The sequence below is a fragment of the Aspergillus thermomutatus genome, assembly GCF_002237265.1.
Source record: "Aspergillus thermomutatus strain HMR AF 39 chromosome Unknown NODE_179, whole genome shotgun sequence".
NCBI classification, from domain to species: Eukaryota; Fungi; Ascomycota; class Eurotiomycetes; order Eurotiales; family Aspergillaceae; genus Aspergillus; species Aspergillus thermomutatus.
This window is the reverse complement of record NW_020798228.1, coordinates 34,304-55,330: the sequence shown is the minus strand read 5'-3', so window position 1 is coordinate 55,330 and position 21,027 is coordinate 34,304. Positions and strand designations below refer to the sequence as shown.

Sequence of the window (21,027 nt, the reverse complement as noted above, 5' to 3'; positions counted from 1 at the left end):
CTAAGTGGATTACATACGCATGTCAGGAAGCAGTTTCTTGTTACACCACATTAACCATATTCAAATGTTCATCTACCTTGGCTTCAAAAATAAACCCCCACAAAATAGCAGCGCCTTGCATCCAATAACCTGAAACTTGTAAGGTAGACGACATCTGAAACGACCAATCAACGCCCATCGCCTGCCTAACGTAAATACTAAGTATAGACCTGGCTCGACTACTCCCGCACAGAGTCAGCATCATGCAGTAGCCACAGGCTAACTTACTCAATCCATCCCTGTTCCTACTCGCCGACTGGCCCAGAGACAACAATCTGGGTACCCCGGGATGTGGGACCTGCATGCATTTAAGGTAGACCAGCTCTCAGCACAGAGGATATGATTTGCCACAATTTATCCGCGGAATGTGCTGACTGCAGAGAAGTCTGGATGGAGCGTTAGGGAGGGACTTGGGGCAGATACAGAGTAGTGATCATCCTTTTCGAATGTAGATGATGTGCTTTGCCTGTGGAGGACAGAGTACGGATACTGTATGGAGAATGCCGTACCATGAATCCAGATAATCGATGTATGTCAGTGGGGTTGCTTGTCGGTCGCTACGGCTAGGAAAACTGGTCCTAACAAGTCGGTGGATTTCAGTATCCCGATCACTCGATCCTCGGGGACCACTCGTTTCGAGTCGCTGAAGAGTGGGAATGATCGAGGGCTGATTTCGTAGGAGATTGCTGGAAGTGTCTTCCACGCAAATATATTGGACGATAGACAGGCACGGCAGCTTTGTTGAGATTCGTCCCTGGTTGCAGTTTCATGCTGTATTTCAGATAGAATGAGCATGGCGCTTTCTCCAAATAGCGGTAGATTTTTTGCCACTGCTTTGAATTACTCTACTCCATAAAGATTGGATTGGCAGACAGCAGACCGCAACTGATCTTAGACAACCGATGTAGTTATTCAAACCCCGAAATAGCCATTCTTGACGCCATCAATCGCTAAGGTACTATTAGATTGCTCTGACATTAGCGTCCAATCAAAATCCTCAAGTCCATATCCAAGACTCGATGAATTCCGAGTACCTGGATACCACCAGAATAGGGTACGTAGCACTTGATCTGTTCCTAGGGGGAACGGCGTTTTCACCCTTGAACGTTGATCGATAGATGGCCTACTGTTTCCACCACTTGTACAAATCAAAAAGCCACCAAATCCCGATCTTTTGCGATCAACGCAAAACCCGCTCTTGTGAGTCTGTGAGTCTGCGGAAAGAGCCCTCCGCTCTGCATGGCGAAACCAAGTGGATCAGGGAGTAGGCACAAAAGTCCTGTACAGAGAAAGGATGAGGATTTCCAGGAACATCGTCTGGGGGAACGAGTTCCGGCACTGCTGGCACGGAGATATCGCCCGATTGAGCGCATCGATGCGATCATTGAACAGCTATCATCTCCTCAATTGAATGATCGACCCGCGGAGTAGAAAAGTCTATTGAACAAGACCCTCCACTGCGAAGCTCAAATTAAGACCATACAGGTTACGATGATAATCCTCCACCAGATTATACTTTGAGTTCCTGGAACTTTCTGAAGACCAAAACAACTTTATCTCTATCTTCATGCTTCATGTGCCTCGAATCGAACATGTTCGTGTCCACTGAGATAGATAATATCTTGCAACCGCCGATTTCGGTGGCTGGAGACGCTACGGACAAATCGATCATTGCCAATGCCAGCTGTCATGGACCCATCGACTATATATGCATGTCACTCGTAGAATCATGGGGATATCCACCTTTCATCAATGCCATTGTCGTACAGCTTCCAGCCATCGCATAATCATTTAAGGATTCTGTTGTACTTGTATGAACCCTGCAGCCACGCACTCGGTGATGGATCGACTCGACTATGCGAGCTTCGACGCAAGGAAGATGCTTGGCGATCTTCGACCACGGCGCCTGGAGGTTTATACTTTGGGATAGGTCTTATTGTCGACGTCAAGCCTGTCTATCGCGGTGGAGGTCAAAACGGCCTGAGCGTTGCGGCTTACCTTGCTTGTGGCATGCCATTCGGGGATTTCCTGAGTATCGAGTGTGTTTGCGGAGTACAGAGTTGCAGCTTAGGATGCCGGATATTGCCAGTTTCAAGTCAATGGCTTATTCTGTGAAGAGTGGACAGGACATCTGTCTGTCATCATCTCACTCTATCTTAGCATAAATGTGCAACAGCATACCATCCACTGTAAATCACCAACCCACTTCGCCAGAACCCACTCCCTTCAACTCCCTCTCCATCTCAATCAAGGAATTTAGAAGACCCTGCACATCGCCCAAAACAGTACTCGCCCAAGCAGATGCGCGAACAACCTCAACCCGGAAACCAGGTTCTCAATGCGACGGACGGACGGGACGGCCGGGCTCCCCTGCAAGATCTGAATCTGAATTCTATCCAAGCGGGTCAATCCCCCTAGGCCTCTGCCCATTACTCTACCACTAAACTAGTTACTTGAGTTGTCGAGTCGTCAGGTAGTACCGAAGTAAGTTTTCCGTCCGGCTCTGCCGCTTGGTGTCCAGCTGTGATAACATTCGTACAATGGCCTGGCGTCCGCCACGCGAGATAGTGCTAAGTGCTCCCCGATACCCGGTCCCCCGTAGTTAAATCTAAATAGCCACTGACATGAGAGCAAAAGACAGCATTCAATGACGACGCAAGGGATGACAAATTCAGAAGTTTATCCACGGTCCCGTCCACTGAGACCGCACGGAGTCGTGCACGCGCCTAGCAGAAGCCTTCGTAGGCTAGACTAGATACCGGGTATCTATGGACTAGGAACCATGAACGGCCCAAGCATGGCCAGAGCGATTGACTTTCTAGTAGTCTCCATCAGTTCAGTTTGAAAGAAGATTCCAAATCTCAGAAGAGCCAATCTGGTCCACCGTCCAGGACTAGGAGTCTCCGTGTGGTTCTAATGCTGGCTATTGGAAGGTAAACACGGTCAGTGGATCTCAGGCCGGCTTTGGCGGGGTACTTGAGTCGGTGGCTGGTGTGGCTCGCAGCTCGCTATACTGATGCCTGTGGGGTTTGAATCTGCTTCAAGAAATGAACAAGGAATAGATAGCTGTCAGTACTCCGTAGTTAACGTCCCTCGCCCTCTTCCTGGACAAGAGTGTTCCGTGCCAGGTAGTTGCATTTTCTGCATGGTCCCTCCCAGCTGCTTCCCTACACCGCTACTCTTGAGTGCGTGCACATTGGGAACAAACAACTTTTATGTCACTATATGCAAACGAAGGCAACCCTTCCACCTACACCTATAGACACTCTATACACAGTTTGACTATACTCCGTTGGAAACAGGGAATCATAATCCCCTCTTGACCCCATCAACTCCATACTCGTCGCCTCCAGGCCAGACGACTCCCCCTCCAGAGCCAGAATTAACACAGAGACAGCTGCAAATCAGGATTCTGTTGTAGCGCCTCCAGATCGGTGATCGATCACCCCAAGGTCTCCAAGAAGACCCCTCTTCAATGCGCACGGACGTTGTTACAGATCACAGCTGCGGCGACTGCTGGCTGTAGTGACCCTGAGCTGCGTCCTCGAGTTCGCCATGCACTGCAGAGTACCGGTACGTACTCCCGCTGAAACAGGGCGCTTTCCACAAACCAGGAAAGAGGATAAGAGAAAAATTTTTCTCGACTTTCTTACAGTAGTCCAGACTCAAAAGGGATCGGCCCGAGCTGGAAAAATCCATCCGGTTCCCCCAGCCAGTCACATATCAGCTTCCTTTGTAGGTGGAAATTAGATTATTGCATAAGCGCAGCTCCATCGCTGTCAAGCAAACCGGCTTCCTTGACCAGCTCATAGAATTTGCCGCCACCCTTGATCAGGTTTGCAGGCGTGTCAAACTCTGCGACCCGCCCCTTGTCTAGAACCACGATTCGATCTGAGTCAATGATTGTATTGATACGGTGCGCAATCGTGATGATAGTGCGTTCTTGGAAGATGCTGCTGCGCAGGGTGCGTTGGAGCAGCGCATCCGTTTCCACGTCGACCGCCGCCTGGTAGAAGCCGTCAGTAAAATTTTCATCATGCACAGGAAGAAACGGTGTAGTCAATGGCCACTTACTGTTGCTTCGTCAAGCACAAGGATATTGCTCGGTGTCAGCAACGCCCGCGCCACAGATACCAGCTGACGCTGGCCCTGGCTAAGATTAGATCCTGTCACAATCACGTTAGAACTCGGACCTTCAATTTAAGCAAGGACGTAAGAAGAGGTATGGCGGTGGCAAAAGAGAACCTTACCTCCTTCTTGAATCGGTGCGTCCAGCTGACCGTCCATTTGAGCGACATGATCCTTGAGTCTGGCATGTTCTATACAATTACGAGTCAGTCAATCAATGCTTGGGCATGCAGCGAGTCGGGCACAACATACCAAGGACACTCCACAGCTCCGTGTCATCATGCACATGCCGAGGGTCCAAATTGTCCCGCAGAGTGCCCTCAAACATGGCAGGATCCTGGGGAATAATGGCGAGACGTCCCCGTAGGTCAGATAGCCCAATAGTAGAAATATCTAGGCCATCAATACTAGAAAAGACGTTAAAGATTGCACAAAGACAACTAGATCGGGCAGCTGTCCTCACCTGATGCCGCCGCCAGCGGCTTCGATGATCCGGAAGAGCGCCAGAGTCAACGAACTCTTTCCTGCACCTGTACGGCCAACAACGCCTATCTTCTCATGAGGTTTGATGTCAAGGTTGATATCCTTGAGTACGAGATCAAGTCCAGGACGGTATCGCGTGCTGTAGTCCTTGAAGATCACTGCCCCTTGAGCGGGCCATCCGATAGCCGGGCGGTTTTTGAAGATAACATCAGGGGCCTCGCTGGGCAGGCTTGCATATTCGAGAACCCGCTCAACAGACACAATGTTGGTTTCGACTTCGACGGTCTGTCGAACGATCCAGTTCAAGGACTGAGTGATTTGGAGAGCATAAGACATGGCCAAACCGACCATGCCTGGAGATACATAGCTGCCAGTGGCGACGGAGATGATGGAAAGCACCGCGGAAGCCAGAATAATAACCGAACCAATGAATTCTAGACGAACAGCCAACCATCTATTGGCACTGATAGATGGGAAATAAGCCCGAAGATTTGCATCCATGCGCCATTCGTTTTCAAGAGCAAAACGGTTCTCCTGTCGGTAGGCGCGGATGGTCGAGATACCCCCGAGCGACTCCTGGAAGTGCGCATAGATCGGGCTTCTGGTGACGCTGTCCAACCGCTTCAATTCGCGTGAGGTTCGCAGGTAGTACTTCTGGTACAGCAGGTAAACATAGCCAAGAGGGAAAGCCAGTAGAATGAAGGCAGGTGTCGATGTAGCAATCACAATCATCGTGAAAAGTGCCTTTGCCGAGTTATTGAACAACTAGGTTTGACGTCAGCAGTGGCCTATTGTCAGAGGGTCGGCTTTTTACATACCATGTTGAAAGTACGAGCAAGGACCTCATCAATCCGATACACATCACTAAACAACGTCGTCAGCCTTCAGACCAACAGCGTATAGAACTGCAGCTTACCTTGAGAATCGATTCAGGATCCGGCCAGATGGAGTAGTCTCGAAAAAGCTCATGGGAGAACGGAAGATAGAGAATGCCATGCGTTCATGCAGTTTGCGAGAAGCCTGTTGCTGTATTAGTGTAGTTCTTGACTTGTGATACGATTCAGGCCATACCTCAATCGAGCAAAAAATCCAGAGAATCAAATTTTGAAGGATAACCAAGATGGAAGACCCAAGACCGAAAGCCAGGTAAACACCAATGAACTTGGCGACGTTCGGATGAGACTGCACTTCGCTGGCTTCAGACCACTTCTTTAGCCAGAAACTACCAGCAACTTGCGCCGTCTGCGCTCCCAGAAGCGTGAGCAAGTAGAAGCAGACAGCGATAACGTTGCTGTTCTTGGCATATTCTCCGTAGACGCTCCACTTGACTTTACCCTGCTGCGAAGTCTCCTGGGTCTGCTTACTCTTGAGGATGTTCTCTTCGTCACCAAGCTTACGCCGAACACCATGCCAGCTCGCCGTACTAGCACGCCGTAGCGTGACGGTGCTCGATCTCCGCCGAGTCTCAGCGGCGGATCTGATGGGGAGAAGTGATCCTATTTGCTGCTCAGCTTCCGTATCTGAGGGCTCTGATTCTGGATTCTCAATGACAGTGGTGGATTCCGAGCTTTCAGGACTAGCTAGATCATTGCCGTCACTGCTGAAACCTTCGTCCTCCGATTCGTTCATGGTTGTGCGTACGAGATTGTACACCTCGCCCTTCATAGCCATCAGCTGTTCGTAGGTTCCCTTCTCAATCAGGGTCTTGTTTCGTAGGAGAGCAATAAAGTCGGCCTCTTTTAACACAGGAATGGCGTTGGTAGCCAGGATCCTGGTCTTGCCGCTGAGAAGTCCATTCTGACCAAGTACCTTATTGATAAGGTGACGACCGACGTGCTGATCGACCGCTGAAAGCACATCATCGAGCAGGTAGATGTCTGCACGGGCGTATACCGCCCGGGCAAGTGTCAAGCGAGCCTTTTGACCACCCGAGAGGGAGATACCCCTCTCACCGACCTCAGTCTGATCGCCATCGGGCAAATTCTGGAAGTCATCAAGCAGAGCGCAAGCCTCGACTGTGAGGTCATAGAACTGAGGATCCCACCGATGTCCGAAAACAATATTCTCACGAATGCTGGCATTCATCACCCATGGTTGTTGCGCGACATAAGCGATACGGCCTCGAACAACAACCTCGCCCTCGGTCTTCCAGAGATCACCCAGCAGCGACTGAAGGAAGGAGGATTTACCGGCACCGACTCTACCCACAATGCAACTGAGCTCCCCCTTGCGAGCGCTGAAGTCAATGTTCTCGATAACGTTGTCGCCTTGGTATCTGTTCCAGGTGAAGGCCGCGTCCCGGATACGGACGGACTCATCACCAACATGGGTCACTGGGTCTTCGAATGTGACCGCATTAGTTTGCAGTTCTTCTGCAGTAAAGTAGTCTGTCAGACGCTTCACAGCCACGGACGCTTCAATAACGGACGTGATAACCATAGGCAGGATTGAAAGCGGGAATGTGAGCAGGTTGAACAGAGTCAAGGCCGGGAACACCACGCTTGTAGTCAAAGGCTTATCACTTATCAAGACATAAACGCTGAATGTAGAGCACGAGACTAGAAATGGGGTCGACTGCCAGGTGAAGTTGGCAATCGATTGAGTTGCTCCGATCTTGCGAAGAGTGTTCAGCTCCAAGTCGTTTCTGATGTGGCTGAGTTTGTTCATGAACGCTGTGTTCCAAGCATAAAGCTTAATGCTCTTGATGTTATTCAGGATCTCAGTCATCAGCCGTGATCTGGAATCCTTGTTCTTCATCTGTATAATCTGAAGCTTTTTCATCATTCGGGCAATCGCCCCGTTCAACGGGATCATGAGAATCATCACACCGATACCTGCAAACATGCTTACACCGACGAGTTGATAAAGGGACAGCATGCAAAGAGTGATTTGGAAAGGAGCGGACCAGAGTTGCATGCCGAACTGAGTCAGGTCAGACAAGCGTTGCTGGTCTACAGCCATATGGTTGACAATATCACCTGTGGTCTTGGATGCACGCCCTTCGCTCGAAAGCCTTAGAGACTTGGCGTAGATCATGGCAGTCAAGGCTGACTTGACACGCATACCAGTATCAAACGCCCTTTGGAAGTACTGGTGCAGACAAATGGTCTGTGTTACCGAGACCAAAAACATCGCCAGCGCGATGGCCACACCGCTGATCACCGGCTGAGGTTCATCAGTTCGATATGTTTTGATGAAGTCGATTAGGAGGCGCAAGAGTTGTGGCTGAACAAAGGCAAGTACGTCGCTTCCGCACTTGATGATTGCGCCGCGAAGGTACGGGCCACCGAACGATTTCATCAACGCCAGCCACAGAGACGGCTTGGACTTTTTCAACTCTTCGGCCCACTTTTCCTCCAATGTGTCCCCTGTGACACGCGTAGTGTCGCGCCGCCGCAGATTCCACAGATCATCCTGAGTGAGGTAATTTTTGTAGCCGAATTTCATCAACGGCGTCATCCAGCTGAAGGTGAGAACTGCGAAAATATCTGCGTACTCGTACGGACATTCATCCTCATCACCCAAGGCATCGTACGCACTTTGTTTTTTCGGTACCAGGTATTCGAGTCCAAATTCCAACAGCGCCAGACCGAGGCTAACGTTGATGCAAACAAAGTATGGGAGTTGATCCTCATAAGCCTTTTGTGAGACCAGCGATCGCAATTTGATGCCGTAAGCGATGGTAAAGAAGAGCCAGTAGAATAGGACAACGCCGTTGGGCTGTCTGCTGCGCCAGTGCTCGTAATATTGTACCGCAAATATTACACCAAGAGACGCGAACACCAGGATAGAACTCCAGAAGCGAAAATCAAGCAAAAAGAGATGAGGAGCGGATTCGGCTTGGATGGCGGCTTGTAGAGCGGTCGTGAAGATCAGGGCGCCCAGCACAATCTATGAGCGAGGAATGCGAATGTTAGATAGCGACTGGGCCCGGACGGTCGAAAACTCCCTCCAGAGAAGACTTACCAGTTTAGCATAGAAGTGCCAATTTTTTGAAACGGGCTGAGGCGCACGCTTCTTCAACAAGAACCAAATGGCACCTGCTCCCATGAGCAAGCCCCATCCTGCACCCAGAGCTACTCCAAAATCCAGGAAACATGGTGTAAGATCGAATCTGTATTTGCTTATTGGACCCCAACCCTCGACATCACCACAAAAAGGTTGAAGCTTTTTCGAGGAATCGAACGGAGAGTCCAAATTCGACGATGATGAAAGTGGTCCGGGATGGGAAATCCCTAGGAGCACCTGGGGGTTGCCATCAAGCATCTTGGTATCCGGACAAACGACCCCAACTCCAAAGATCCCTGAACCGTCTGGCAACGGAAAAGGGGAGGGAAATAACTGAGAATAAGTACTCAGGATACCAGACTTCAAATACGAGACTGGCTGATTTTCTCTGAGGGCGCAAGGAGATTATTTCGAGGCGATAAGTGACTAGCTGCAGCTTGATTACTAAAGCTTCGTCGCTGATGCCTTCGTGCCGGGATCTCGGAAATAGTCTCAGTTCGATGCTGCACGCCTGGAATAGCTGATAAATCAAATCAATGATTGAGGCAAGAATATTCAATGGGTATCTCGGGATTGAAAATATGTACAGCTCTATTTCCACTTCACCAACCTCGAAGTTCCCAAACGTTCAGCATATCCTCACTGTTGCCATTCAATGATGACATAACCCCGTCGTGGTTAACTCCGAAGAGGAAAACTACCTAGAACCGACAGTTCGGGAAATGTCTTGGCATGACCATTTCCTCACCTTCCCCATCAATCAGGATCAGGAGTCAACTTTGAGGATGAACTATTGGCGCTTAAGAGCTAAGTTGGTATTCCCTTGTCTCGGAGACGAGCATACTCAAGATAGCTAGACAGACCGAGTCAAGCTGTTTCAAACTCGCAGCTATCAAGAATGAGCCTTTATCTACAATAATCATCTACAAATAACCTCTGAATCTTGGGAAATCCTTGATGATGTAATGCGTCGCAAATTGAGGCTTCACGTGGGATCCACCGATCTTGAATTGTTGATCTCTGTACTACATTTTATCACGCTATGGCGATGATCAGATCGCAGTTTGACCTTCTTCTGAGGGATTGGAAGTCTGCGTCCATAGTTGACGTAGGAAATCAGATGATACCATAACGATGTACTGTCGAACATGATCTACGCACTCGATTTCATTCATAAGCTAAGCGCAATTGCAAGGGAGAAACGGTCGAATGATTCGGTATCATGAGTTCATTAGCTTCCCAATCACAACTAGGTAGTATGGTGCCTGTGTAGCCACTTCCCTGCGCTATATAATAGATTTTCCATAATTGTAGCCGTGTACCGACCTGGCTATTGTGTAATCATAGCAATTTACTCTGTCGGTCACCTATTGCCATATCGGGTCCCCGCTTGAGCTACATGTTACGACTACTGCGCTACTCAGCCACTATGACTCAGTCCCATTTGTGATTCAGTAAGCAGAGCAAAATGATTGACCGGAAACTTCTAGAGCTCTTTCATCAAAAAAGATGTGTGAAGATCTTCTTAAAATCATAATACAGGTTGCAGCATTCTCATAATCGTAGCCCCACGAGAAGGCGGTACGCTTCTTATCCTCTCGGAGGGTCACACAGTTCGCCGCAACGCTTTGCGTTTCCGCGATCGGACCTACACTGTGATAATCTACCTGACAACGCGATGGTCGCAGATACTCCTTTGGTCGAAGAGTTGTTGAAAAAACCTCTATATGGTGAGCGCTTTCTTTTCATGTTCATCTAGACTACGTGTGCGCATAGCTGACCCTTCCATTAGTATATGATCTTCCTCAGGAACTTCTTTCGACTTTAGCCACCAAGGGCGAGGACCAATCCATAGCTGTCGAAGAAAATGTCGAACCCTCTCGAGAACCGCTCGATCTATCCACACTAGACCCTATGATTGCGACTTCCACATCTTGCGCCCTTTGCAAAGTCTCCTTTTTGAATGTACAAGAACAACGAGAACACGTTCGGTCGGACCACCACAGATTCAACGTCAAAGCACAATCTAGAGGCAACCCTACTTTAGACGAGGCACAGTTCGCTAAAGCGGTTGGAGATCTGGATGAGTCGATATCCGGCTCCGAGTCGTCAGAAGAGGAAGACGATGAAGAGGATGGACAGCTCTCGGCCTTGCTGAAAAGGCAGGCCAGGATAGCCCAGGCAGCTGAAGACGCGGAGGGATCAGCAAATAAAAGGCCGGCTGGCAAGAACCCTCTTTACTGGTTTTCAAGCTCTCTGTTGCCATCCAACACATCACTAGGTGTTTATAGAGCTTTGTTCTCGAATGTCGAACAAGATGAGCCTAAACACCTCGTTGATTCGTTGCGAAAGAAGCAACTATCACCGCTAAGCACACAAAGACCGAATGCACAACCACAAGCGAATGGAACCACATACAGTCCTCATATCTTCATGTGCATGATAGGAGGTGGCCATTTCGCTGCCATGTTGGTCTCTCTGGCCCCCGAAATTCATCGCAAACAAGGTGGCGTTGAGGAACGGCAGGCCCGCGTCATCGCCCACAAGTCATTTCACCGCTATACAACCAGACGGAAGCAGGGTGGTTCTCAATCTGCTAGTGACGCCGCTCGAGGAGCCGCACATTCGGCGGGTTCCAGCCTTCGACGGTATAACGAGGCTGCCTTGGAGAAGGAGATCAGGGAGCTCCTGAGAGACTGGAAGCAGATGATCGATGATGCGCAACTGTTGTTCGTCCGAGCGACTGGCAATACCAACCGAAAGATCCTGTTTGGTCACTATGAGGGTCAATTCCTGAAACAGAATGATCCCAGAATAAGAGGGTTCCCATTCAGCACTCGTCGAGCCACGCAAGACGAGCTTATGAGATGCTTCAAAGAACTTACGCGGGTCAAAGTCAGCCAGGTCGATGAAGCAGCCCTTGCAGCAGCAGAGGCAAAACAGCGGGCAGAAGCGGTCAAGCCTCCAACACCACGACCGCAGCAACAGAAGCCCAAGGTGTCCAAGGAAGAGGAGGAAGCTATCCTGCATACATCTCAGATTCAAGCCCTGATTCGACGGTCTAAAATACCAGCTTTGATGTCCTATCTCTCCAGAAACTCTATACCTCCATCTTTCGCATTCCGCCCATCGGATTCTCCGCAGAACTTCCGCTGTCCCACTCCCTTGCATTTTGCAGCAAACTTGGACTCCCCATCGGTAGTTTCGGCCCTCCTTACAAAGACCGAGGCTGATCCAACGATTGTCAACGGCGAAGGAAGAACTGCTTTCGAGCTTGCTGGTGACCGGGCTACCCGTGATGCATTCCGCATTGCACGTCACGAACTGGGGGAGTCAAAATGGAACTGGGACGCTGCCAAGGTCCCAACGGCGGTATCCAAGCAGGAAGTGGATAGTCGCGCAGAAAGGGAGCGCAAAGCTGCAGAGGAGGAAGAGTCAAAGAGGCGAAAGACCGAATTAGAGCGATTAAAGAACGAGGAAGCTGCTAGAGCAGCCTCACTGCAAGAATCGAGAAAAGCGGGAGGTCGAGCATTGGGAGCAATGGAAAAGACAGCATCTGAAAAGAGAGAAGAAGAAATGAGGGGAATGACACCGGAGATGAGGATGAGATTGGAGAGAGAGCGGCGCGCTAGAGCAGCTGAGGAACGCATTCGAAGGATGCAAGGAAAGTAATCGGTGAGATGTGTCAACACTTGATGAATTGACAGTGTGCGAACATTGATGTCCTATACGAAATAGAATTGAATGAAATGAAGCTGGAATGGATGATGTCTTGCTTGTGACTTTTCGACGCGCAGACTTGGCCAGTGACTTTCGTAATATGGCATACAGCACCTGACTTTTAATTTGAGGTGCTATGAGCTGCTTAAGACTCCTGAACCTCTTGACAGCGACAAGCCCACCGTCATCATTAGTCTTGCATGATCACAATCGTTTTTTCCGCATTCAGAGCTGTCAATATCTCCTTACCATTCTCATCTCTACTTTGTATAATGTCTGAGCACCAGCCCTCCCGTCCAGGCTGTTATGTCGGTACACTTCTCGAAGTGGACCCACGGACTGGAAAGACAAGTAACCCATTGAATATATCCAGCAATAACGAGATATACGTCGGTCGAGACCAGAAACGATGGTATGAAGACTCTCTTTCTATGAATCCTTCAATGCTAATTGGAATAACAGCCAATACATTGTAGACGATCCATTCATCTCAAACCGACACCTCCGAATCTACACCATCATCTTCGACCAAGAGAATCCCGACGAAGTCGCGCCGTTAGTATACGCTCAGGATATCTCGCTGAACGGCACGTCGTGGAACAACTATCCCATGGGAAAGGGAAATGGCAGCTTTCTCCTGAGTGACGGCGATATTCTGGAACTGTCCCCGAGGTTCCACCTTTTGTACCGGCGTGACGGTCACAGAGAAGAGGATCACTTTGATGTGCTGCAGAGAGTCGAGATGAGGGTGGGTCCTTATTTTCTGCTACATGTTGAACGCAAGCTGATGGCATGTAGGTTTTCGAGGATCAGTATAAGATTACACAGCGTAAATTAGGATCCGGCGCGTATGGGCAGGTGCATATGGCGTTCAACAAAGAGACTGGTCAGCAGCTTGCATGCAAGATCGTTGATCTCCGGACTTTGAAAGACAGGGTTATTGAAGAGTTTGACGGTCAAAGATCCAGGTTCTTTGAGATGGATACGGACCGCGTAGTTGCGGCGCGTGAACACAATGGGTACATCGCAAGGAAAATCGAGGAGAAACTCGAAATATATAACAGGGAAGCCAGAATCCTGGCAAGGCTCTGCCACGTAGGTATTGCTCAAATCTCATCAGAAGGGCACTAACGGACAACCAAAGCCGAATATTATTCGAGTGGAAAAGGTGATCCGATCAAGCAATACAATGTGAGAAGAGCCTTTTTTAAGATTCAAAGCTCGCACTAACAGAAGAAAGATATCTTTTCCAGGACCTCGTGACTGCTGGAGATTTGTTCTCGTTCATCCAATACAAAGGTGGAAAGCTCGGTGACATTGAAGCCGCCGTGATCGTGAGACAGGTTCTGATGGCCCTGGACTACCTCCATGAACAGAATATTGTTCATAGAGACCTGAAGCCGGACAACATTCTCATGACGTCCCTGGCGGATGGGAGCAGAGTGGTGCTTACTGACTTTGGATGTGCGAAGTTGGTACAGCCTCGGATTGAAAGAATGTCCACAAAAATCGGCACGTATGACTACAGTGCACCGTAAGTGCAACTCAGGCTTCCATTCTTTGATATACTGACTCTAGTGTTAGCGAAGTCCTTCGATCCAGCCGACAAGGCTATACAAAAGCCGTAGATCTGTGGTCCCTGGGTTGTGTGACGACAGTGCTTCTGACTGGGGAACCTCCTTTCAGCACTCCCTCGCCCAAGCAGGAAATCAGCCAGGACAATCGACAGGGTTCCCTCGACAACCTCGAGGCGAATTTGACCTGGAATAAGATTGGCAAGCGGGCGAAAGACTTTGTTCTTCGTCTCCTTGTCTTTGATGAGACAGAGCGCATGGATGTGAAGCAAGCATTGGATCATTGTTGGTTCACCAACCCTGCTCATAAAGAGGCTTTCGAAGCGCTCTACAAGCGATCAATTAGGGACTGGAAGCCTCGAACGCCGAAGGAGCCACTGATGGTCGATCTCCGTGATCTGATCCAAGCCCGCAAGACGAATGGAGATGTAGTTCAGATCCAACATCCTCAAGAGGTTTTTCCAAATGAGTCTTTTGGATCAGCTCTTCCAAGGCCAAGGGTCGTCTCTCAAGAGACGACATTAAAGGAATCACCATCGCCTGAACAACACAGAGATCTCTCTCCGACACTTTCTGACCCTGACCTACCGCCACACGGCCAACTAGGCAAAAACCCATATCGACTCCATGATCTAGAAAACGACACCGCCCAGATTGACTCAGAAGTAAGGAAGCTCAATTCTTCCGAGCAAAGCCTGGAGACTTCAGAGCAATATGAAGTACTCAGAGGTGAAAGCGGGCAGTTCAACCAGTATGAGTGGGCAATTCCATCTGTTACATGTATCTCGGATCTCTCGAAGGCCAATACTGCACTCTTGAAGGGTATCAACAATTGCCCAACAGGAAAGAAGAGTGCTCAGAACACAGGGGAGGAATTCGAGAATGAGGTCTACGAGGAGGTCAGAAATAGTATCACCGGGAAGCGGCAGCACTTGATATATGGCACGAACATCGTCAAAAACTGGATTTGACTCAATTCGGCGAGCGCCAGGCACAGACCAATCTAAGATTAGCTGCAACGAAGCTTGAGATTGACCATAATCTAGATAAGTTCAAAAAGACCAAGACACAGTTTGGACACCTCAGGCAGACTAAGTCGACAACAACAGCTTCTACAATGCAAGACCCGCAGTAGGAAGTAGTAGAGTGCCTCTTTCCACCGCTTATCGCTCCCTTTACCGCCCCGTGAGTGAATGTGCGTTGAGTAAAACAAAGAACCACGATTAGTAGGAAAGCCATTGCTCACGAGCTGCTGATACAAAGGAATATCGATGGTCGCCTGACCACGACGCTCCTTTACCTTGCGCATTCTGACGTACTAGTTGCTCCCTCGAAAGCTTTCCAGTGTAGGAGACTGAGACCCTTTGGACCAAAGATTTTCTGACAGTAGGGATGATTAGGGGGTGGGACAGATCTCAGCTCAGGTCAGAAGGCGTCATCTTTGTTACCACCCGGAAAATAGAATAAAGGATTTGCGCAAGACTCGATTGGACCAACCACGTATAGGCATGATACTGAGCCATGAGCTGTAGTCAACGAATAGTGCTGTGTCATACGTGCGCTGATCGAAAATATGCAACGCAGTTCTCAAGGAGTTGCGAATGTTGCCATGACAGTCGAGACAACCTCAGTATGTCAGTAGCCAAGACTCAATGGGACTGCGGCGCGTCACTGCATGTCTTGCATCCTCGTGTTTGCGGAATGTTGATCATATCCCACGGCGAGTTGAGTTGTACCATTGTTCATTGGCGGACTAGTATCGATCCCTTGCATGTGTCGAGCCCGCCGAAGGCTGGGACTCGTTTGTCCGGACTACCGGAGGTTACAATTCCGCTAGCTGCCACTCTCGACCCTGCTCAGAGTTCTGTCTCGGTTGCCTGTTGATGTAAGCCCATGATGCGTAAATCAGGTCAATATTGCTCATTGAAAAGGGCAGCACAGGATGTTTCACGCCCTGTGCTCCTTTCGTAGACTGGGTCCTTGAGGATGCACGAAGCTCTTTGTCAAGGACCGCCATACTGAAGGGACATGTCGTTGTCGTGGCAGACAGATCTCAAAGAAATTCAAGCGTATGGCTTTGAGCTAAGCATGATGTATGCCCGAGAACCGTGAGAATAAGGCACCCCGAGCCGCAAGATGATGCACTGTGGCCGCCAAAGGACCAGGCAGCCGCAAGAGCATATCTTCGCATCAGGCTAGATCAAGCAAGGTCATTGACACCCATGCATGATCGACTTAGCAGAGACAGGATGTCCCTGGATTCAATCGAGCAAAGCCTGGCTGTCTATGTCTGGTGAAACATAAGGCTGAAGGGACAAAGGAGGAAGTCTCCGCCAGTGCCGCCACAGAGAGGAACTTTGTCACCTGACCGGAATGTATTCAGTCTCAAAGCTCCTAAAGTGAAGGTTTCTCCACGAGCAAGAATGTGAAGGTCTCGGAGAAGCAAGGGACAAGGGCGGGACGCCGGGATGGTGGGTTGATGGCTTGATGCTATCGCGGTCCCTATCGATATCACTGATAAGATGGGATGATAGGGAGGGTTTTCGGAATCGGTACCCTTGCAGTTCGGCAGGGACTGATGAAAGTTTCTGGTACTACTCCGTAGAGCAAGAAGGGAAGTTTCAGGTTTCCATCATAAGTTCATAACTCATTGTCTTCATATCGACTAACTTGAAGTGGAATCGCGGCCGGGATCTTCAGGCATCACGCACACCAAGTGCGTGCGTCCTAAGGTGTCAATGTTTCTCTGATTGGTCGACGCGAGAACGCGAGTTGTACGCGTATTGACGCGACCCGTGTCGTGTCTGTAATATTACCTGATTGGGAAGACATCGCGATCACCACGGATGAATTCTGTCTATGAGCCACCAGAATTGGGAGAAGGAAGAGGATCTTTGTGGATGATGAATGAGTTGAGATTGAGCAAGTCTACAGGACTTAGGATAGTCTTTAATACTTTTGTTGGAGAGGACTGGGATGACCCGTAGGATGGTATCCTAGAGGGAGAGAATGGAGGGACAATGTTCCTTGAGAACCAGAACAAGGGCATTCAGAGACAGACGTTCTCCTCCTGGTAGCTTCTATCAAAGGTGATTTCATCGAGTAGAGAACCCTTTGGAATGTGTTTTTCTAACCGTCTTAGTCCGTAGCCTCATCTTAAGATACGCTAGTATAATGTCAAAATGACCAACAGAGCATGCACATGCAGCTGCACATGCAATGCTCCCCCGATCCTTCCGAGCCGCTCAGGCCAGAAAGCAATGACTTCATGGCGTGTTACCGGATGAAACGTTGTCAATGGGAGATCTGGCTCGTTGCTGGGGACTATGATGCAAGGTCTAACTTTCATATGGCGCATCCCTCTCTCCCTCGTGTCTCAGTTGGAGTCGACGGGAACGAGAGTGCATGTAGACAGGGATTGTAGATCAGACAGAGTAGTTCATGGATGTGGTCAAGTAGCGTCAATTCAGACGAGACGAGGGAAATAAGACGGGGTCTCCCCCCTGATGAGGAGACATCAAGGGACGGAAAGCGAACTAAGAGAAGAGGGAGAGCGAGAGAGGACCGAGTCTTTGTCCTTTCAGACACTGCCTCATCTTCTTTCAACTAATTCTGCACCGAAAATAAAGTATTTGAGGATTCTGCAGACTCTTCTTTATTTATTATTGGAAAAATATCCTATAATTATCCACAGCGTATTTGAAGGTTTCCAAAGTTATATCATATCATATATGATCCATGTCATTTCCCTCTATATTTTAGCTTATCGCCGCTTGCGGAACTCCACTGCTCAGTGACTGTCCCTCCTTTCCCACCGGATTCCATTCTCCCCCCCAAATTTTAATTATCGCTGCATTATTATTATTATTTCCACCACCTCAACTCCCACAAGTCTCCTCATCCTCCATCATTATTCCATCCACCACGTCAATCGCATATCTCGGAATCTATTCCATTCAACAGCGCTCATTTCAAAATCTACCCTCCGCTCATTTTGATTTTCAAATCGCGTTTTACTGCCGACTAGACCTCCGCCGGCGCAAAACACTGCGCGCCTGGCGCATTCCTCTGGCGCGCACACACAAAGTCATTGCCTTCATTCAGCACCACGACTATCAGATCTATCAATACAATCCTTCATTCCGTGTCGCTTGCGACATTTGATATCCGACAGCGCAACCATGTTGCTCCCTTCTGCGCTTCCCTGCGACGTGCGACGCCCCTCAACCCGGTCGCGCTTCACACCCAACCGCCTCTTCTCAACGCCTCCCCCGTCCGACGGTGACTTCTTTCCATCAAGCAACGGTCTACTAGGAACTTGTCGCGCCCTTCAATCTCTTCTCAGTGGCTCTCCCGCACCTTCTTCGCGACGAGCCAAACCAGAACGTCTCCAGAGTCCCTTCCACCTCACATCTTCCACATCCTCCACATCCTCCACCCGGCCGCGAAAGCCAAAGACGCAACCGCGCTCTGGACCTTCCTCTCCTAAACCATCACCCAGACCCTCTTGCGGCGCAAACAAGCGCACACGCGCCAGCTACGAAGCCGACAGCGATGCAGACTCAGAAGCCCACACTCCGCGCGCTCGACTTTCCACCCCAAAGCGTCGACGTTACGTTCCCTACGATCTCCCCCTGGGTCTATCGCAATCGGACTTTTACTCTCTGAATTCACCACCAATCACACAGTCGCCGCCCTCTCCCGTGCAGCGACGACAGCAAGAGCTTTGCGACGAGGTGCGCGCACCGCTGCCGCCGTCGCCGTCGCCCTCCTCGCAGTCGCAGTTTGATCCCGACGCAGCGCTACCGTCCATTGAAGAATCAGGGCCAGAATCTTGGACCTCAGAAGATGACCGGCAACTTGTGGAGGTTGTCCTAGAGAAATTCCAGCTCTCCAAGCGCGACTGGGACGAGTGCGCGCGCCGACTCGGCAAGGATCAGGATAGCGTTGGGCGCAGGTGGCAGGCGCTCGTTGGAGAGGGGAATGTGGGATTGCGACGGGGACGGCGGATGGTCCGTGGTCGAATCGATGAGAGTTGGCTGTAACTGCTCTCTCTTTTCTCGCCTTCGACTTTTTTTGCCACGACGCGATTGACTGATATTGAACTTGATACCTGACTCATGGATATACTTTTCGTTTGTCCTAAGTGCGATGTACTTTTACGACTTCCGTTCGACTTATTACTTTCGACCACGTGTTTTACAGCAGTGGTTTGTATTATTTATTATCTTTTGGTTCTTCGGCGTTTGGTTCTATGCAACCGTCGCGAATTGTCTGGTGGCTTTTGACTGTGATATATCTTATCTATATATTTATGTCCTTGTATATTATCATCGAACATTTTGTATCATCATCTGATGTCATTCCGTTGTGTTACCAGGACTTGTGACCTTTTGTTTGTTCTTTATGCGGTGCGCTCTTTGTCCCGCCTCACGGTATAATGCATTGTTCCCGGAATAAACGACTCGGGTTTATATCAGAAAGTCTATTATCATATTTGTAGGAGGACTTGAACTAAATAATACAGAAAATACTGATGTTAGTGATGAAACGATCCGAACGCCAAACACCCAGCTCAATGATCGTAGCGAAGATGACGGGAATGCAGACGATGCACTAGAATCTGCGAGGTCGTTAGTCATGGACAAGGGAGCCATGGAGGGAATGTACCTGATCTCGTAACTGCCCGCACGAGTCATATACCGCACCCACTTGACACTACTATAGTTGCTCTTCTCAAACACCTTGAGATACCGCACCAGCAACCCACTACTGGTAAACATCAACAGGCTAAACGACAGACTCAGCGGCGGCCGGCTCCACGCCTTCTGGTTCGTCATGCTCGTCAGCGTCGCCTCGGCCGTAAGCACGTACTCGCTGCCCCCGGAAAACCGCGCAATCTTCCAGACGATATTGTTATGCTCGGGCTCGTACTTTGCGCGCCCCTGGCTCGTCCGCTCGGTCGTCTTGGCCGTGTTCAGCGGCGTCGGGATGCGCACGACCACGTTCGTCGCGAACAGCTTCGAGCTGTAGTTCGCCTTGATGGCGACGCTGTACTCGACTTTCGTGGTGCCGATCTCGCGCACGATCGGGTGCACCTTGAAGGGGAGGTTGACGTTCTCCGTGGCCCGGTACCGCATCAGCTCGAACTCGCCGTCCGGCGGCACAAACGAGATGATCCGGTCCGCGTCGAAGCGGCCCAGTTTCACGCACTGGTGGAACTGGCAGTCTTCCAGGGTGACGGAGCCGGCGGCCGCGCGGGTCGCTTTGCTGCCGGAGGGGGCCTGCGAGGAGGACGAGGACGAGCGTGCGCCGCCGCCGCCGCCGCCGTCGCCGTCGAGGAGGAGGCGGTCGTTCAGCCCGAACTTGCACTCCGGGGTGCCGGTGAGGTAGGCGCGCATGACGATCTGGCCGGTGACGTCGGCGCGGAGCACGGTGCCCGTCGCGGACATGAGCAGGTTCACGTCCTCGATTACGTCCACGAAGGCTTCGTTCTTGCGGTACTTGACGTCTGCGCGGCGCCAGGAGAGCGCGCCTGTCGCTTGCATTGTGATCCGGCTCGAGTCTGTCGGGTTGTTGGCGATGGCCGACTTGACGCCCTCCGTTGTGATGTACATCTTCAGTGTGTCCGAGTCGGTGTTTTGGGGATAACCAAAGTCGAGGATTTCTGCAGAGAAACGGTTATCCACCGCTCAGCCGCCTGTACCGCTGAACTCCGTTTGGAATGGTAGTACTCACCATCCAGCAACTCATAAATCAAAACAAAGTTGTTCTTGACGGCCTCCTCGTCAAATTTCCCAAAGTAGCTCTTCCCCAGCGACACTAGCCGGTACAGAAACTCAAACACCAATGCCGCGTTGGCATTGCTCTTGGTCACCGCCACCAGGTAGATATTCTCGTGCTTGACATGGCTGAACGTCGTCGATCCCAGTGTCAGAATGGGCGAGCGCACTTGGGGGTTGGAGATGACTTGAATGCGGAAGATGTCGGCCAGGCGCGGACGGCAGTCATTGCGAAAGGCGCGGAAGATGAGGTTCTCGCCTTTTTGGTTGAAGACGAGAATGCCGGAGAGCAT

General features: G+C 50.2%; 5 protein-coding genes across 5 annotated transcripts; 3 read left to right on the top strand and 2 right to left on the bottom strand.

Moving 5' to 3' along the window:
- Nucleotides 1–3,790: 3,790 nt before the first annotated feature.
- Nucleotides 3,791–8,916, bottom strand: CDV56_105484 (ATP-binding cassette glutathione S-conjugate transporter YCF1; the record flags this gene model as incomplete). Its single annotated transcript, XM_026759103.1, has 9 exons — nt 3,791–4,045; nt 4,114–4,205; nt 4,290–4,358; nt 4,420–4,574; nt 4,631–5,415; nt 5,469–5,514; nt 5,567–5,670; nt 5,722–8,541; nt 8,617–8,916. The coding sequence occupies 9 exons, from the start codon at nt 8,914–8,916 to the stop codon at nt 3,791–3,793; spliced, it is 4,626 nt and encodes a 1,541-aa protein (XP_026612297.1).
- Nucleotides 8,917–10,336: 1,420 nt separating this feature from the next.
- Nucleotides 10,337–12,330, top strand: CDV56_105210 (putative C2H2 finger and ankyrin domain protein; the record flags this gene model as incomplete). Its single annotated transcript, XM_026758829.1, has 2 exons — nt 10,337–10,388; nt 10,451–12,330. The coding sequence occupies 2 exons, from the start codon at nt 10,337–10,339 to the stop codon at nt 12,328–12,330; spliced, it is 1,932 nt and encodes a 643-aa protein (XP_026612296.1).
- Nucleotides 12,331–12,650: 320 nt separating this feature from the next.
- Nucleotides 12,651–14,923, top strand: CDV56_105014 (FHA domain-containing serine/threonine-protein kinase; the record flags this gene model as incomplete). Its single annotated transcript, XM_026758633.1, has 6 exons — nt 12,651–12,790; nt 12,841–13,126; nt 13,177–13,473; nt 13,523–13,569; nt 13,619–13,912; nt 13,963–14,923. The coding sequence occupies 6 exons, from the start codon at nt 12,651–12,653 to the stop codon at nt 14,921–14,923; spliced, it is 2,025 nt and encodes a 674-aa protein (XP_026612295.1).
- Nucleotides 14,924–18,133: 3,210 nt separating this feature from the next.
- CDV56_104667 (uncharacterized protein) lies at nt 18,134–18,997 on the top strand (the record flags this gene model as incomplete). The annotated part of the gene is made up of 1 exon (XM_026758286.1): nt 18,134–18,997. The coding sequence occupies one exon, from the start codon at nt 18,134–18,136 to the stop codon at nt 18,995–18,997; it is 864 nt and encodes a 287-aa protein (XP_026612294.1).
- A 571-nt stretch (nt 18,998–19,568) lies between these two features.
- CDV56_104497 (AP-2 complex subunit mu) lies at nt 19,569–21,027 on the bottom strand (the record flags this gene model as incomplete). The annotated part of the gene is made up of 3 exons (XM_026758116.1): nt 19,569–19,575; nt 19,623–20,619; nt 20,691–21,027. 3 exons carry the CDS (start codon nt 21,025–21,027, stop codon nt 19,569–19,571), a joined length of 1,341 nt encoding a protein of 446 aa, XP_026612293.1.